This window comes from Vigna umbellata, chromosome 8 (genome assembly GCF_029865625.1).
Source record: "Vigna umbellata cultivar VRB3 chromosome 8, Vumbellata_1.0, whole genome shotgun sequence".
NCBI lineage: Eukaryota > Viridiplantae > Streptophyta > Magnoliopsida > Fabales > Fabaceae > Vigna > Vigna umbellata.
Window position 1 is genome coordinate 48421172 of NC_142172.1, and position 19219 is coordinate 48440390.

General features: G+C 34.5%; 1 protein-coding gene across 1 annotated transcript; it reads left to right on the forward strand.

Moving 5' to 3' along the window:
* Window positions 1–578: 578 nt before the first annotated feature.
* LOC124834445 (callose synthase 3-like) lies at window positions 579–18555 on the forward strand. The gene is made up of 42 exons (XM_047309132.2): window positions 579–1076; window positions 1683–1783; window positions 2295–2419; window positions 2501–2594; window positions 2710–2820; window positions 2911–3027; window positions 3166–3258; window positions 3685–3776; window positions 4062–4188; window positions 5300–5437; window positions 5557–5633; window positions 5737–5830; window positions 6262–6384; window positions 6486–6603; window positions 7038–7372; window positions 7503–7555; window positions 7647–7707; window positions 7796–7877; window positions 7957–8006; window positions 8094–8180; window positions 9234–9368; window positions 9450–9544; window positions 9655–9739; window positions 9818–9978; window positions 10165–10288; window positions 10375–10475; window positions 10561–10693; window positions 10779–10930; window positions 11822–11931; window positions 12032–12163; window positions 12301–12369; window positions 12509–12695; window positions 12779–12935; window positions 13885–14004; window positions 14084–14202; window positions 14295–14378; window positions 15883–15995; window positions 16077–16306; window positions 16393–17190; window positions 17286–17336; window positions 17617–17802; window positions 18026–18555. Exons 1-42 carry the CDS (start codon window positions 881–883, stop codon window positions 18272–18274), a joined length of 5865 nt encoding a protein of 1954 aa, XP_047165088.2. The 5' UTR covers window positions 579–880; the 3' UTR covers window positions 18275–18555.
* The last annotated feature ends 664 nt before the right edge of the window (window positions 18556–19219 follow it).

A 19219-nucleotide genomic window follows, 5' to 3' on the forward strand; every position in this document is an offset into this window, starting at 1 on the left:
AATGTCGCAGTGCTCAAGTCAATTAATACTTGGAAAGTGAAAAATTGATTTGCATTTATTGAAACAGAAAGCGAGTTAATTTGATTTAATATAAAGATAACAGATACGAGTAAAAGATATTTGAATTGACGACAGTTGATAACTTACTTTTTAGTATACTACTAAAATTGATTTCAGATGTATATTTTAAATATAAACAGTTAAAAAATCAGTTGAAAAAATTTAAATAATATTTACAAAATTTAATTATTTCAAACTATTATAAAACTTAAAAGTAAAATATTAAATTAATCTATCAAATAATTCTCTCAAGACTGCGAGAATTTCATGATTTAAACAATAATGAAAAAACTGACAGCAAAAGGCAGGATATAAACTATAAAAAATTGCCGTTGGAGTTTAAAATTTGAACGAGGAGGTGAATGGCACAACCGTAAATTTCGGCGAAGAGTTGTGCATTTTGGTTGACCCAAAGTCCAAAATGAAAGAAAGGGACCCAGTCTACGACTTCGCTTGACGAAATGTACCACGTAGCTTACTATACAGGGGTCTAAGAAAGCTTCTCTGTCCTCGATAGTAACCCCTTTGAACTTCTCAAACAACATTCCTTTCTGTCTTTGCTTTTCTTTGCTTTTCTTTGCAAACACTCACACTCTCACTTCATCTGCCATTTCCATCTCTCCTAGGGTTCTTCTTCTTCCTTTCACCGCCAAGATCTTCAATCTTTAATTTATTTACACTCTCTTCCTTCACGAGAACCACGGCTTTGTGCTTCGCGTTTTCGTCTCAGTGCACTGGTTTTGCATGCAAGATTTTCTTTCGCTACAGTGCACATTGCTGTTTTTGGTGAAACGGAAGGGGGAGTTAGATCCGTGGGAGGATGTCGTCGAGGGCGGGGCCGTCGTCGGAGCCGCAAGGACAGCCGCAGAGGCGGATCACGCGGACGCAAACGGCCGGGAACCTTGGCGAGGCAATATTTGACAGTGAGGTCGTTCCGTCGTCTCTTGTCGAGATTGCACCGATTCTTCGTGTTGCTAATGAGGTCGAGAAGACTCACCCCAGAGTTGCTTATCTCTGTAAGTTTGTTTCATGCTGGACTTTCTCGACTCTTCGTTTTCCGCGTTGCCATGCCGAAACTTCCGTCTGTTCTTGTATACCGGAATGCTTCACGTGGAGTTGTTGCTTTTCAGTGTTGTTCTGATTGTTGCGTTGATTTTATAATTGGAAATGTGGTAATGTGACCTATCCTTAGTGTCCACGTGCGTGTTCATGCTTGGACGGAACTGCTTGCTTGCGTAGTGGCCGGTACCATGTTTCCTCCACAGGCATTTGGAGTGACTGGAGCAGCTTGTTTGAACTTATAAAGATAGCTTGCAACTTCCATAAGCCCTTTTTAACTGATTTCAGCAAGCGTCTCGCTGTAGCTCGTTAGATTGATCTCTTTTTAGCTTATTTCAACAAGGTCGATGGTCAAATTTGTGACATAAGTCCACTTATAAGAATGGATTATATAATAAGTGCTTAGTTAAATTGTTTAACCAAACACACCCTTTGTGAAGTTATGTAAACCTTTTATTGCTATTCCAGTTTTCCAAGCTTCCATTGGCTGTGAAGAGTTTACTACACACCTTTTGACGCTTGAATGTACTTTTTTGTGGGGCATGCGTATTTTTCTATTGTAGGCCGATTTTATGCGTTTGAGAAAGCTCATAGACTGGATCCTACTTCAAGTGGTCGTGGAGTTCGGCAATTCAAAACTGCCCTTCTTCAACGTTTGGAAAGAGTAAGCATTGATAATTTTTTGTTTCATTTATACAAGATACTGTTACAAATATATAATTATAATATGTCTTTTTCAATAGTTAAAAATTTGTCTTGTTTTCTGTTTTCAAATATTTGCACCAGCAATGGTAAAAAGTAAGAACAAGAAAATAGAAAATATATAACAGGAAATTAAGTGGCATTTTTGGAATTATTTCTGAAGAGGAGATGGAAACAAGAAAGTGAAACACGTTTTCTAAAACCAAACAGACCATCAGTGTTGAAAGAAAAAATGAATCAGCTCTCGGATATTATCTTGAGTTATAATAAATATGTTTATAACCATTGCAGAAAATTAATAATTGGTTCCTCGCCTAGGATTTTAAGTGTTCTTACGTATTTGGACTATAAGCTGCCTTATTTATGAACATTTTTCCTGTTTAGAATGGACAGCCACCTACTAGATTTAAGGATGATAATGCCCTTATATCGATTTAATTGGTGTATCTTTTAACATCTATTTCCAATTTTAGGAAAATGATCCAACATTGAAAGGAAGAGTAAAGAAAAGTGATGCTCGTGAGATGCAGAGCTTTTATCAGCATTACTACAAAAAATATATCCAAGCCTTACAAAATGCTGCTGATAAAGCTGATCGGTATGTTGTCTACGTAGTGTGCAGTGTGATATGTTATTTGTCTATCTTGTACTTATAGTGAGTGTGTCCTCTTACTTTCAGTGCACAACTTACCAAGGCATATCAGACTGCTAATGTTCTTTTTGAGGTTTTGAAGGCTGTTAACATGACACAATCTATGGAAGTTGATCGAGAGGTTATCTTGTTGTAACTCCTATGATGTTATCAATATTTAAATAAGATATTCATTGCAATTTTGTTTTCACCTGTCTTTACACTTATAATTAATGATTGATTTGCTGTTGGAACAGATTTTGGAGACTCAAGATAAAGTTGCTGAGAAAACAGAGATCTTAGTACCTTATAATATTCTTCCTCTTGATCCTGATAGTGCAAATCAGGCAATAATGAGATTTCCTGAGGTATGATCTCTATCTCTATATGTACTATTGTTATGTTCATATTCTGTACTCCTAGTTTTAATGAAAATACTTGCTGATCACTTTTCACAGATCCAAGCGGCTGTATATGCTCTTCGTAATACAAGGGGTCTAGTCTGGCCAAAGGACTACAAGAAAAAAAAAGATGAAGACGTTCTGGACTGGCTTGGCGTAATGTTTGGATTTCAGGTAAGTTTGAGTCTGCAACTGTTCACTTCTTTATTCAGTTGGGTCTTGTATTAAATTTGAATTAGTTGAACAGAACATGATGTATTTATTACTAACAACAGCAATGCAAATTGCTTCCACTTCTTGTTCGAAATACAGAAGCACAATGTAGCAAATCAGAGAGAGCATTTGATCTTATTGCTTGCAAATGTGCACATCAGGCAATTTCCCAAGCCTGATCAACAGCCAAAGGTAGGGTTTACTTTCAAGTTTTTAGTTGTCATTTAGTTTCTAAAGCTTTTTAATGTGTTTTAACTTAATAGTTTCATATTGAAGCTGGGTTCTGTACAGAGTGTGACTCAATTTAATTATAAAGTTCAGTGCTACTTTAGACTTTAGATATAGATACGCTTTTTTTTTCCCCGGGGAGGGAGGGACGGTACAGAACAAGTAATTTAACACTTGGTTATTTTTATTTGTGTTGAAATTAGCTAAATGAAATTTTGTGGAAATTTCAAGATGCTCAGAGGAGACTTTTTTCCTTCCTTATGGTTGCTGTTCTGAACAATTCCAGTTTGCTTATTCCAATATCTTTATTTTCATTATGATCACCTAGAAATATATTCATACAATATTTTGTTAAAATCTGCTTTTAACTTGTATGGATTTTTTCCTTAGTTGGACGAACGGGCACTTACTGAAGTGATGAAGAAACTTTTTAAGAATTACAAAAAGTGGTGCAAGTATTTGGGTCGGAAGAGTAGCCTTTGGTGAGAGTTTCTGTTCTCTTAATGTTAAAAGATACTGCAATTGTTTTTTTTATTAACTTGAGCAGCTATACATACTTTTGGGGATAAGAAAGCTTTTGAAGTTGTTATTATGTTATAGTTTTTCTATATTTTTAAATCATAATAATATTCTTTACATTTATTTGTGACTTTCAATTTTAAAAGCAGATTTTTGCATCTTGTTTTAATTTTAACTCTTAATTTGTTTCCCATGTTGTGTATGCTTATTTGAGTTTCTATTGTAAGATATATTGTGGAATGTTGCAGGTTGCCAACCATACAACAAGAAGTGCAGCAGCGTAAGCTACTATATATGGGTCTGTATCTTCTGATATGGGGTGAAGCTGCCAACCTAAGATTCATGCCAGAATGCCTTTGCTATATCTATCACCACGTAAGCTTTATGACTTATCCAATCTATGTTGTTTACAAAGATGTGTATTTATATGTAAAAGATGTGTTAGTGGGAAGATAAATTATTAATAGTAATGGAACATAATTTCAATTTAAACTTATTTTCTTGATTTTTTCAGTCACGTTATCCCTGTCATCACCCTTTCTGCCTACTTGCTTGAATCTTGTACGCTTTAATTCCAAATATTATAACAGGATTAACCACAGGGATTGGACTTGGTCCATTATCCATTTTACCTCTTATTGGGTAACTATTGTGTGAAATATTCCCCTTCTATAATTACAACAGTTTGAAGTGAAGATGTCTTTATCTGTCAATTCTAAGCCAAAAGCTTTCTTAGAACCCTTGATAAATTTCTTTGTGAAAACTTGATGTCAAGATTTCTTCTCTTGTAGTGAGGCATTCGACTATTCCTTGTGTTTGGTTCTGGGTTGCAATAAAAGAGAAGCAATTTTTTTTTCACATTGCATTTAACATGGAAAAAAAGTAGAAAAAAGCTTGTGTTCGTTGGTGTTCTAAACAGACTAGCACCAAACTGAAAATAAAATTTAAAATAAAGTTCTTGTCTTAAAATAAATCTTGTCATAGTTTTGGTGGTGTTTTATTTCCTAGTGGTTTTATAGTTTTAACATGCATCCTCAAGATGAGCATTTTACTTGTGAGGCCCGGATAATGTACAATTCCCAAAATCATAACGAATGTTCCCATCCCTGAAGCAATTGTTTTTTCACATTGCATTTAACATGGAAAAAAAGTAGAAAAAAGCTTGTGTTCGTTGGTGTTCTAAACAGACTAGAACCAAACTGAAAATAATATTTAAAATAAAGTTCGTATCTTAAAATAAATCTTGTCATAGTTTTGGTGTTGTTTTATTTCCTAATGGTTTTATAGTTTTAACATGCATCCTCAAGATGAGCATTTTACTTGTGAGGCCTGGATAATGTACAATTCCCAAAATCATAATGAATGTTCCTATCCCTGACAGATACATGTTCTTGGTTTTGTCAGCATTCACTTGGTTGGTATTAAGTGAGTTTTTTCAGAAGGAACCAAAAGTTTTTTTGATCTCATTTTATGGTGCTTGTTGTAGATGGCTTTTGAATTGTACGGTATTCTTGCTGGTAATGTTAGTCCAATGACTGGAGAGAATGTCAAGCCTGCCTATGGAGGTGAAGAAGAGGCTTTCTTAAGGAAAGTTGTAACTCCAATATATGATGTGATTGCAAAGGTGCTTTCTGCATTTCATTATTTTCTTCTATTTTGTTTTCTTTATCTCTATATGTAGCACATCCATTAGTTATTCATATTATTATGTCCCAAAAAATTAATGATTGCTCTGCCCAATAGGAAGCTGAACGGAGCAAAAAAGGGAGGTCAAAGCATTCACAATGGAGGAACTATGATGATTTAAATGAATATTTCTGGTATAATTAATTGATTTTCCCCTTTTATTCGTATCTGTCTTGGTATTGATTTTCCCCTTTTATTCGTATCTGTCTTGGTATTGATTTTCAATGACAATTGCAGGTCAGCTGATTGTTTTCGGCTTGGTTGGCCAATGCGTGCTGATGCCGATTTTTTTTGCCTGCCAGTTGAGCAGTTAAATTTTGACAAATCTAATGTAAGCATTGATTGTGTTCTAAATTTCTTATTTGTTATAAACATTTATTTTTTCTTAATATAGAAGTTTTATAAATTTAGTTCTTAACAAATAAAATGTTTCGAAGTTGACAAGGAGCTGTATAATTCATTGAAAATTGATCTATAGATGCATGCATTATATATTTGTTGATTACTGGTTATGATATGCCTTTTTTCTGTAAATAATCATTATGTGATAATCAATGACTGCTTGGATTGTTTTTTTTTTCTTTGAAAATGGGAAGGAAAATTTCTGCATTTGATTATGATACTGATTTGGAATGTTAAATGGGGTGCTTTTTTAAATTCTCATTGTTGTAAGCGAAGTGCATTTGGATAAGCTAATGCTGAAAGCCTAGAACTTGTACCTGCCACTGAATTTTGCGCCTTCTTATATACTTGAATATGCAGGATAACAAACCAGTTAACAGGGACAAATGGGTTGGAAAAGTCAACTTTGTTGAGATAAGGTCATTTTGGCATATTTTCAGAAGTTTTGATCGCATGTGGGGTTTTTTTATTCTATGCTTACAGGTAAGAATTTGTCTATTGTCCTTCACAATTGGCATGAGTGATTTTTCCCTTCAATATCTAGCAAAATAAATCCATTTCTGAGAGAGCAAATTTATCTTTAGGCTATGATTATTGTTGCTTGGAATGGAACTGGGGATGCAAGAGCAATATTTGACGTGAATGTTTTCAAGAAGGTCCTTAGTGTGTTTATAACTGCAGCTATATTGAAGCTTGGACAAGGTAGGTAATAGCAAATCTTACCAGCCCATATATTGGTTGCAGATACTTCTCAATACCCAGATTTATATTTCTGTATTTAGTAGTTTGTTTCTGCATAAAGTTTTAGCCTATATTTCCCCTCTGGCTTCTATTCTTGAGCCCTCTGTTCTTCATTTTTAATGCTTGTCTGTTTAACATGAAACTGTACAACTGACAAACATCAATGGAAGATTTATTTAGTGAAAATTTTTTGTTTTTTACTTGCTATTTGACGGCCATTTTAAAAAGTTGAGGTGATATTGCGTAGATAATGCAAGCAGAAGGCCACAGAAAGCACCCATAGTTTTTTGAACATTCTTGGCATTATGAAAGTCATAGTTTTTTGAACATTCTTGGCATTATGAAAGTGTAAGTTACTTATGGTTATTATTTTTACTTTACGTTTACATGGGCAGCTATTCTGGACGTAATCCTCAGTTGGAAAGCACAATGGAGCATGTCAATTCATGTTAAGTTGAGATACATTCTAAAAGTTGTTTCAGCTGCAGCATGGGTGATTGTTCTATCAGTTAGTTATGCTTATACTTGGGAAAATCCTCCTGGGTTTGCTCAGACGATACAAAGTTGGTTTGGAAGCAATTCAAATTCGCCTTCATTCTTTTTTATGGCTGTTGTTGTATACCTGTCACCAAATATGCTAGCTGCCATGCTGTTTCTGTTCCCACTCATTCGGCGTTTTCTTGAGAGGTCAAACTATAGGATTGTGATGCTTATGATGTGGTGGTCACAGGTAGGTGATATTGAATCCCTGTTTTTTTTTGTATTCTTTTTGGCTGGTACACATAAAAACAGTTGGTTTTTGCTTTTGCACCTGAGATACTGAATTTAAATTGTTGATTTTTATTCTTTGTAATTGGCAGCCACGACTCTATGTTGGTAGGGGAATGCATGAAAGTACATTTTCCCTTTTCAAGTAAGAATCTAGTTTGAGAAGTTCCTTTAAATTGTGAATGGTATTATTTTCCTTGGAATCTAATCTTAATGTATCTTGTATATAACGTCAGGTACACAATGTTTTGGGTTCTCCTTATAATTACGAAGCTAGCTTTCAGTTACTGTATAGAGGTGGCGATATCTTTTCGTTCATCTGTTTATTTTAAAATATATCAATTTTACTTTTTTTAATTATATGTATCTTTGATTCTTACTATAGATAAAACCTCTGGTAGAACCAACAAAAGCTATAATGAGTGTAAAAATCTCAAATTTTCAGTGGCATGAATTCTTTCCCCGTGGTAGTAAGCTGGAACTCTTTCCTTTTTTGCTATTATATATTTTTTTTCAAAATGAATTTATAGGTTTTGTGCTTTGCAGCTCGAAAAAATCTTGGTGTTGTTGTTGCACTTTGGTCTCCAATTATTCTGGTATGTGTTTACAAGTACCTGATTTGGTTAGTGTTCAAAATTTCAATATATGTCATGCAGTTATCCAACTTCTCTTTTCTTTTTTAGGTATACTTTATGGATACTCAGATTTGGTATGCCATATTCTCTACATTATTTGGTGGTATTTATGGTGCATTCCGTAGACTCGGAGAGGTCAGTAGATTGTCCACTTCTAAATCCTTCTCTTGAAGGATTGTTTTCGATTGTGGTGTTTTTATTTATTGCTTGTTTGCTTACACTACCCCCAATGCACTCTTTTCCCCGATTGTTGGCAGTTCTTCAAGCAGTTTTTCCTTACATTTATTTTCAACATGATATTACAGTAATTTATTTTACTCTGATTCCGATTTAGGTAATTATTGTAGCTTCTTTTGTTGCTATCACATTCTGATGTTTGCACGACACTTTATGTATCAAGTTCCTTGATTATAAAACGGTGCTTAGTTCTATGTTGTCATGCAGGTCATTGACAATTATTTCCTGTCATTTTTTTTTTCTGTTTCTCTTAATATTTTCCAGCAGCTTCTTCCATTTATGCCCCACCATCATATGTGGTGATTGTATGTTCTTTGTTTCTTTTTTTTTTGTTGATCTAAACTTGATAAGCAAATGATACTCATAATTATTGTATTGCATTCAAAGTTTACTCTATAATTAGAGTTTATTATTTCAGATGTATTGTTTTAGTTATTTATATACTGGGAATTTAGCTTTTTGAGTCTTGGGGCATTGTTTTCATGTTGAATATTCTAGTTTATATTTGCTTCCATTTCAAGTTTGCTTGTCTTATTTGGTTGAACTGGTAAGGGTGTTGTTGTTTTAGCTAAATTTAGGAAAGCATAATGTAAAAAAATATGTTTGAAATCAAAATGAAGAGATGTACAAGTTGATTAGAAAGTTTTAAATTTTAAAGAAATAAAGTTCAGAATGAAAGATGTCAACTTTTGAAGAAGAATACCATGAGAACATACAAGAGGAGTGTACAAGCTCTCTCAAACTCTCCCACATACAGTCCCTTATATCCTTCTCAACTAGTACAATAAGAAACTAAGCCATTTTCAAGTAAAAGTTTTAGGGATTTTAACTTTATGAATGTTTATTTATCTAAGAATTTGTAGTCTCGAGATTGTTCCCTTATTTATGCTGAACTTATATATGGTTTTCTTGTTCTAACCTTGGAACTGTTTAATTCTTTACTGATGTTAGATAAGGACACTGGGAATGCTTAGATCTCGATTTGATTCGTTGCCTGGTGCCTTCAATGCCTGTTTGATCCCAGAGGAAAAGAGTGAGCCGAGGAAAAAAGGATTAAAGGCCACTTTATCTCGCAGATTTGATCTGGTTAAATATTTTTTCACCTTTTTAGATGACGGAAAAATTTAAACATCATTTCATTAAATTCACATTGGCTTATTGATACAGATCCCAAATAACAAAGGTAAAGAAGCTGCCAGATTTGCACAACTATGGAATCAAATAATCACTAGTTTTAGAGAGGAAGATCTTATCAGTAATGGGTAATCTGGAGGATACATTTGCAATTTTGGTTTTTAATCTTTTTTCTCTAGTAGAGTACTGTACTCTTTTAACAATATTGAACTGAGGTGGTTATACTTGTACCACACAGGGAAATGGATCTTTTGCTTGTGCCATACTGGGCTGATCGTGAGTTGGACCTTATACAGTGGCCACCATTTCTACTTGCTAGCAAGGTTTATTTGTTGATTTTTTTAAAATCATGTAAAATTCTGCTATCTTTTCTGTCCATTTAACAATGATCTGTTTTGTAGATTCCAATTGCATTGGATATGGCCAAGGACAGCAATGGAAAGGATAGAGAGTTGAGAAAAAGAATTAACACTGACCATTATATGTATTCTGCTATTAAGGAGTGCTATGCTTCTTTTAAGAGCATTTTTAAGTACTTGGTTCAAGGGGACCGTGAAAAACAGTAAGTCTCTCAAAGAAGTATTACGCAGTTGCTTTTGTTCTGAGTAATAATACTCGTAGTATTCTTATGTAGATCTACATAATAACATATCATGGCTTTTGGAAATCAGTCTAATCTAATTGACTTCTATATGATTCTTTGTTTATGTAAACTTATTTTCTAGTTTGTTGAATCCCTTCATTTCAGGGTCATAGAATACATTTTCTCCGAAGTAGACAAACATATTGAAGCTGATGACCTTAGCAGTGAATTCAGACTCAGTGCACTTCCTAGCCTTTATGAGCAATTTGTTAAGCTAATAAATTATTTGGTAATGTTTAGCTCCCTTATCTAATTTGCATTTTAGTTTATAATCTTTAGCTTGTTAAATCTTATCAAGCTTTTTATTGATTACAGTTAGAGAATAAGCATGAAGACAGGGATCAAATTGTGCTTCTATTCCAGGATATGCTGGAGGTAGTGACTAGAGATATAATGATGGAGGATCATATATTCAGGTACTGATAATGAATCCCATGTTTCCAGCATTTATAAAGGGCATTGTCCCACTGAATATTATTTTGTATCATTTTTTTTGAGTAGCTTGGTAGATTCAATCCACGGTGGATCTGGACATGAGGGAATGCTTCTTCTTGAGCAACAATATCAGTTATTTGCATCTGAAGGGGCTATCAGGTTTCCAATTGAACCAGTTACTGAAGCTTGGACAGAGAAGGTTTGCCACTCAATAAAGTATTCTACTGAAAATTTGATTAGTGAAGTAAATCTGATGATCTGCTTACATTTTTCTATATTTGTAGATTAAACGGCTTAACTTACTGCTTACAACTAAAGAATCAGCAATGGATGTGCCATCTAACTTAGAAGCTAAAAGGCGCATTTCGTTTTTCTCTAATTCACTGTATATGGATATGCCTACAGCACCCAAAGTTCGCAATATGCTTTCATTCTCGTAAGTTTTCATTTAATTTTGTTCCAAAATGTTATTTACATTATTTGAGTAAATTCCTTTCAGTACAATATTTCAATTTTATTGACGGAATGAAGATTCAAATATTTCTCAGTACGAGAAGCTATCCAATTTGTTAGTTTGAAGGATTTTAAATATTTAAAGTGCCTATATGACAAGTTTTAGCTGGTCAATTTTATGGATTATTATAATATATTGTGATAGACAATAAAAACTGTTTATTTGGTTTACGGGAAGCTTTCAGCAATAAACATTTTTGGAAGATGGCCAAAGAAGGAAACAAAGATTCCACAGCTAAAAAAGTATCTGGTTGAAAGCTTTAATAATTTGTTTCTTAGAACCTCAGCTTGAAATTGTGGTGCATGAAATATAAGTTTAATGGGTATGAATTGAGACTATCATCCTGTTGAACTTAAAAATTGAACACACAGCTTTTTTTGTTAGAAAATTCTGCTGTATACACCAGGTATAAATTATTCAAGGTTCACTCATTCAAAACACCACAAAGAACAAATTGGCACCATAAACGCCTCTTGCTGTTTACAACTGTGGTATGTGTTTGACACAATCATATGATTTTTCTAAAAATATGTGGGATACTATATGCGTAAGATACATATCTAGATATGTGTCCTACAGAGTGCCATACCTCTCAATAATACTCTTATAACTGCTTATTGATATTCATTTATTGATTAACAAAATATAAATAAGATTAATTTACTGTATAAAGTTTTTTTTTTTTGTATTTAAAATACAAAATTTATTTGGGGCTTGCCTCTTAGGTAATTTAAATAATTTATAGGTCGTATTTAGTGCTCCATTACTGATGCCCTTGGGACAATTTGTTTTTTTCCCTAATGGACTTTGCAGGGTTTTAACGCCATACTACACCGAAGAGGTTCTCTTTTCCATGTACGATTTGGATTCACCTAATGAAGATGGTGTTTCTATACTCTTCTACTTGCAAAAGATATTTCCAGGTTTTAGCCTTGCCCATAAAGCACTGTTGCATAAATGTGAAAATCCAAGGGATGAATATGAATGCATTTCTTTGCATTTTTTTGTTATTGATGCATGTAGATGAATGGAACAACTTTCTTCAGCGAGTGGGTTATTCCAGTGAAGAGGAGCTTAAAGGAAATGAATCTGATGAGTTAGAAGAAGAACTTCGTCGCTGGGCATCATACCGTGGCCAAACTTTGACCAGAACTGGTTCTCTCTTTCTCTTCCTCTCACAAACACAAACAAGCACACATACTAACACATTGCTGTACAAACTGTATCCTTTCCTCATACTGACAATTTCATATTGTTCGTTGCATTTAATTGAAACATTCTCGTTGATGCAGTCAGAGGTATGATGTACTACAGAAAAGCTTTGGAGCTCCAGTCTTTTCTTGATATGGCCAAAGATGAAGGTGAGCTGTCCTTCTAAATTGATCAAATGGTCTTTTATTTGTTGCTTATAATTTGGTTGTGAAATACTAGTTCATGAAAATTGTTTCTAAAATTTATTTTTGTATTTTATTTCTCTGAATGAATGTTATAAACGTGCAGATTTGATGGAAGGCTATAAGGCCATAGAAAATTCAGATGATAACTCGAAGGGGGAAAGGTCACTATGGACACAGTGTCAAGCTGTGGCTGATATGAAATTCTCATATGTGGTGTCATGTCAACAGTATGGGATTGACAAGCGATCTCGTGCTGCTCGTGCACAGGACATATTGAGACTTATGACAAGGTAAATAAATGTCCAAGGTTAATAGTACTGGCCTTGATGTATAATAATACATATCAAATGGTTTGGTTGCTTTTATTTGGCAGATACCCTTCACTTCGAGTTGCCTATATTGATGAGGTAGAGGAGCCTAGCAAAGAGAGACCAAAAAAGATCAATAAGGTTTATTACTCTTGCTTGGTGAAGGCTATGCCAAAATCCAGTAGTCCTTCAGAGACAGAGCCTGTGCAATATTTAGACCAGGTATGCTAATCTTGATAAAGAAAGGCTGTAAATAATACTTTCATCATTTTTACTTCTAATAATTTTTTTTTGATAGAAAATTTAGTTTTTTCATTCATAAAAGAGGTTAAATACAACCCTAGGAGGATGTATAATCCTCTAAAACAGGAAGGTCTATATACAACATGAAATGAAAAAAACTAAAGATGCAAGCAGACTGTTAGTTTCTCTGCTTGCATATGCAATGGCCACTCTCGGGAAGCATTCACATGTCACATGAAGAACATACAAACAACAAACTTGCTGCATAATTGCATACTGCTTTTCAAAGATGTTTATGTCTTAGATGTTTATGTCTTAGATGTTTATGTGGTGGAACGAAAACTTGTTTCTTTTTAACAAAGTATATAATTTTAAATACTGGTCACATTAGATGCGGATTACCTCACCTAATCAAATATGACTTGTTGTCGTTGCTATTTGACATCTTTTGGATATCTTCTTTATTATTGATTAACTTTAATCAGTTATAAGAGATCAGATGCATAGACATCCACCATCTCTCTCACTCCCTCATCTTGAGCAAATGTAGAGCGCTGTTTTTATATACCTGTTCATACCAGGTCAAACTTTTGCCCATCTTACTTCCTTTTATAGCAACTTAGTTCAATTTATATTCAGATTTGAACATTTTTGTTTTAACTTTTAGTTGTGATTATCAAAAATATTTCCAGTGATTGTTTTCACTGCAGAACATATGCAAAAATTATTTAAATTCAACTTAAAGAAACAATGGTTTCTCATTGTATATCTAAATCTATTAAGTAAATAGTTATACCATATCCATAAGACCAAATACGATTCATGACTTGAACTGTTGCTGAGCCTACATTCTCTTCTCCACAATATTTCATTCATTATTCTTCTATTACCAGATTGGTTTTTAGTCTCCTTTTATTATCTTAATCAGGTCATATATAAAATAAAGCTTCCTGGACCAGCCATCTTAGGTGAGGGCAAACCTGAAAATCAAAACCATGCCATAATTTTCACACGTGGGGAAGGCTTGCAAACAATAGATATGAACCAGGTATGATACTTGTGCGAGAAGCTCAAAACTGTTATCTCATATTCTCTTTTACGTAATTAAATTGTCTCTTTTTTTACAGGATAACTACATGGAAGAAGCTTTAAAAATGAGGAATTTGTTGCAAGAATTCCTTAAGAAGCATGATGGAGTGAGATTCCCAAGTATTCTTGGTCTTAGGGAGCACATTTTTACTGGAAGGTGAAATCATTTTGTCCTTGTACTTCTAGGGAAAAAATTGAACCTAAAGTTCGCAATGTGTCACTGACTGTTGTTTTGTTCCGAGATTTCAGTGTTTCTTCTCTTGCATGGTTCATGTCAAATCAGGAGACCAGTTTTGTGACAATTGGTCAGAGATTGTTGGCTAATCCACTGAAGTGAGTTCGTGCTTTTTCTTTATTGTGTATGTGTTGATTATTAAAATAGGTACGTGATTTTGGGAGAGAAGTAGGAAATAAGGGGTCTGTGTGAGGGAATGAGAAAAAAGTACATTGCTGGTCCTGGTGAGATTTGAATACAGGACCATGCTAAACCTCGTGTCTAATGACATGGGTGATCACTTAAACACAAATGCCTTGATCAATAGCCCTTGACTCAGTGGACAACTCTAATATAATTTGGCAAAGTAGTACACCGTTGCCCAATAGTGATGGACCTGACAGGATGTGTTGTTAAAAACTTAGGTCTCACATTGACTAGAGATAATGTGAGAATAAGTATATATATGTGGGGACAACCCTCACTTGTAAGCTATTTTTGTAGGATTGTGATACATTCCTCCACAACGAACCTAATCAAGACTCAAAACTCACACCAGACACACCAGGTAACGAAGAAAGATCTCTTTTATTCACAAAAGAATATCTGTATACAATGAACAATAGAGGCCTAACCCTCTCCACAGGATAGAACCTGTCTAACAAACAATTAACCAAAAGTTCCCCCTCCTACACTAACTCTCCTATTTATAATGGTTTCCCTCCTCACTTAACTGCTAAAGGTAGTTAAGTGCCAGACCGTTAGTCAGTTAATCGCATCAGTTGTGCCTCTTCCTTCTCTCATACACTATCCACTTCCCCTTATTCCTTTCAGGTCTATCAGATTGAGTTAGACTTAAACCACTTTATAAGATCAAGTATGATATACTTTCTTGACAAAGAGCTTTAGGTTTGTTTGCTTCTATTTTTCAATCTTTGGTATAAAAGTATAGAATAAGTCCACGTGGAAGCTATGCATTGACAAAGCAGCTATTAAGTAAAATGGAGATTTATATAGCACTATCTAATCAATTCCTTTAGACCTCTGATCATAAACTTCACATATAAATATCTGGAAGTTCGTATATTTATCATGTTTGTTTTGTCAAAAAATGTAGGGTTTAAAATAATACACACACACACACACACATATATATATATATGGAGAGAGAGAGAGAGGAAAAGGAGATAATACAGATTAAGTACTCTGAAATTGATATTAACTTGACATAAAGCAATTTATTGCAACGTGGTGATAAATCTAAAGTACTAACTCTTATTTATACTAGTATTATATCATAATAAAAGGGATAAAATTTAATACGTATATACACAACTAATTTGTACCCTTGAGCTATCGTAGCTGGATAACCCACAAGACTTAGGGAAGTTCATTGATGATGCTTAGATTAGTTTCTGGTTAGGTGATATTCAAGATGAACTACACCAGTAGGAGACACATGAAATAGGGAAAACTAATGCAAAGAGATAATGCCGTTAAGATCTAAAGATGTAATCAAAATATTATTGAATAATTTTCATGCATTCCAATATATAGATCTTCGTTTATTTGTGTCGTTTAGATCTCCATTTGTTGGGCTTCATATAAAATATGTTTGTGTAGGGTTCGCTTCCACTATGGTCATCCCGATGTCTTTGATAGGCTTTTTCACCTCACAAGAGGGGGTGTTAGTAAAGCCTCCAAGGTTATCAATTTGAGTGAAGATATTTTTGCTGGTGAAGTGACTTTCAATTCTCCCCTTTATTTTCCTTATGCTTGATTCACATCTTCATTTAATTATACTATGTTATTTGCAGGCTTCAACTCTACACTCCGCGAAGGAAACGTTACCCATCATGAATACATACAAGTTGGTAAGGGCAGAGATGTGGGTCTCAACCAGATTTCTATGTTTGAAGCAAAGATAGCTAACGGAAATGGAGAACAAACATTGAGTCGAGATGTGTACCGACTTGGCCATCGCTTTGACTTCTTCAGAATGCTGTCCTGTTATTTCACCACAATTGGATTTTACTTTAGCACTCTTGTACGTTACCACCTGAATTAGCTCTTACTTTGTTCTCATTTCTCAGGCTTCTGAACATTTCCTTTTCCTCTTTAAACTTTGGGCAGATAACTGTTCTCACTGTATATGTATTCCTCTATGGTCGCCTTTATCTTGTTCTTAGTGGACTAGAAGAAGGTTTGAGTACACAAAAAGCCATTCGAGACAATAAGCCTCTTCAAGTGGCTCTCGCCTCTCAGTCCTTTGTTCAAATTGGGTTTTTGATGGCCTTGCCCATGTTGATGGAAATTGGCTTGGAAAGAGGCTTCCGAACTGCACTTAGTGAGTTCATATTAATGCAGTTGCAGCTAGCTCCAGTTTTCTTCACATTTTCGCTTGGGACAAAGACTCACTATTATGGAAGGACATTGCTTCATGGAGGTGCAAAATATAGACCTACTGGTCGAGGATTTGTGGTTTTCCATGCTAAATTTGCAGACAACTATAGACTTTACTCCCGTAGCCACTTTGTCAAGGGTATTGAGCTAATGATTTTGCTTATTGTATACCAAATATTCAGTCACACGTATAGAAGTGGGGTTGCATATCTAATGATTACTGTACCGATGTGGTTTATGGTTGGAACCTGGCTTTATGCTCCCTTCTTGTTCAATCCTTCTGGGTTTGAGTGGCAAAAGATTGTCGATGATTGGACTGATTGGAATAAATGGATTAGCATCCAAGGTGGTATAGGTGTAACACCTGAAAAAAGTTGGGAATCCTGGTGGGAGGAGGAACAAGAGCATCTTCAATATTCAGGAATGCGTGGAATCATTGCAGAGATATTGTTGTCTTTACGTTTTTTTATATACCAGTATGGTCTTGTTTATCACTTGACCTTTACTAGAAAGACGAAAAGTTTTCTGGCAAGTCTTTTACCTTGTTTTTCCCTTTTTTCTGCAACTATTTATGTCGCTTTCATAGTTTGGCATATTGAATGGATATCCTTTTCTTTGTACAGGTCTATGGCATCTCGTGGCTGGTGATCTTTCTCATATTATTTGTGATTAAGGTCAGTAGCAAGCTACTTTGTATATTGTAGGGCGAGTTAAAGTTGTTCATGTGATGTATGACTTCTCAATATGAATATTATGGCCCATTCACTGTCTTTGCTTGGTGGACAGTGTGTTGGGCGGGGTTCTCAAACGTAGTATAATTTATCAGTGAACCAAAAGGCTTGTCCACTTTCTTGCCCAAATACTTTAAGCAAATTAGAATTCCTATAGATGTCAAAAGGATCAGTCTTGGGGTAAATTTATGTTTTCTGATTTTCTTTTTCCGTTTTGTCTCAGACGGTGTCCGTTGGGAGACGGAAATTCAGTGCAGATTTTCAACTTGTCTTCCGGCTAATCAAGGGGATGATATTCTTAACTTTTGTCGCTGTTCTAGTCACCCTGATTGCACTTCCTCACATGACTATCCGGGATATTGTTGTTTGCATTCTTGCCTTTATGCCAACTGGTTGGGGAATGCTACAGGTGAATGCTTTGTTTTTTCTCCATACTATTGTCATTGTTTTGAACTGATATATGCTACCCTCGAGCATGAATTTGTCTGATTATGAGCCCGAGAGAGTTTGAGCTCATTTACCGGTGAAAACATATTGGACTTCAGAACTCTCATTGACACGAAAATAATGCACATCAATTCCTTGTAGTAGTATACTATGGTTTTTGAATTCCAATTTTTCTTTTCTTGCAGATTGCGCAAGCCCTAAAGCCTCTAGTTCGACGAGCAGGATTCTGGGAATCAGTAAAAACTCTTGCTCGTGGTTATGAGATAGTCATGGGTTTGCTTTTATTCACTCCTGTTGCCTTCCTGGCTTGGTTTCCTTTTGTTTCAGAATTTCAGACGCGAATGTTGTTCAACCAAGCATTCAGTCGAGGATTGCAAATTTCTCGTATTCTTGGAGGTCAAAGGAAGGGTCGCTCTTCTCGTAACAAAGAATAATTTATCTACACAATAGTTTGATTGCGCATGCTCTTCATTTTCTTGATTGCAGCAGCGACTTCAGCAACGATTTTTGTAACTAATGTAGGTAGTGCATGTTGTAAGCAGGAACATGATACACCGTAGGCCTTAATTTTGTTTATTTTGAACTTGAACTTCGATGGAAGTTATTTCAATTGGAGAAACTGCACCAAGGAATCCAAAACTCAGTTCCATTTTGTAAAAATAGTTTTTAATATTAAGTTTATTGGGTGACCCTATTAACAGGACCCCATGCCTAATTTTGAGAACAAATTAGGACATTGGAAAAGTCCACATTATAATTATACATAAACCGTCACCTTACGCATAAGGGTGCATGACAAAATAAATTGGGAGCGAAATTGAGAAAGGAACTAGGTGGAGGAGGCAAAGGTATAAAACCACAATTTGATTTGGTTTTAACATATTGGATTTAATTATTCAAAAGCCAGCTATTTTTGTAGTAAATGTTTATATTTGGTGTTCGTAATTTTAAAATATTTGTATATTATAAGTCAATAATATATGTAAATTAATTAAGTTAAAATTTAAGGGAAAAAAAGAGTGAGAAGAAGTATTAACATTAAAAACTATTAATAATAGAGGAAAAAAGAAAAAGATACACAAATAATATCAGAAAATACAAACAGTTGTTTTTTTTTTCCTTGTTCATCATTTTCCTTGTGCCAACCTGTCTGGTTCATCATTTTTTTTCCTTTTTTTTTTTTAAATCTGGTTACACTTTTTTGTTTCTAAACATGATTTTTACATTGATTGCATTTATTGAGTAAACTTAATTGAGTCAATGTGCCATTTATTCGAAAGGTTTGGCACGTCAAGACTTTAGTTAGTAATCTTTTGTGAAAGGCACTGAACATTACTTGTTTGAGATGAATTTATCATGATATCTACGTATGTTTAATA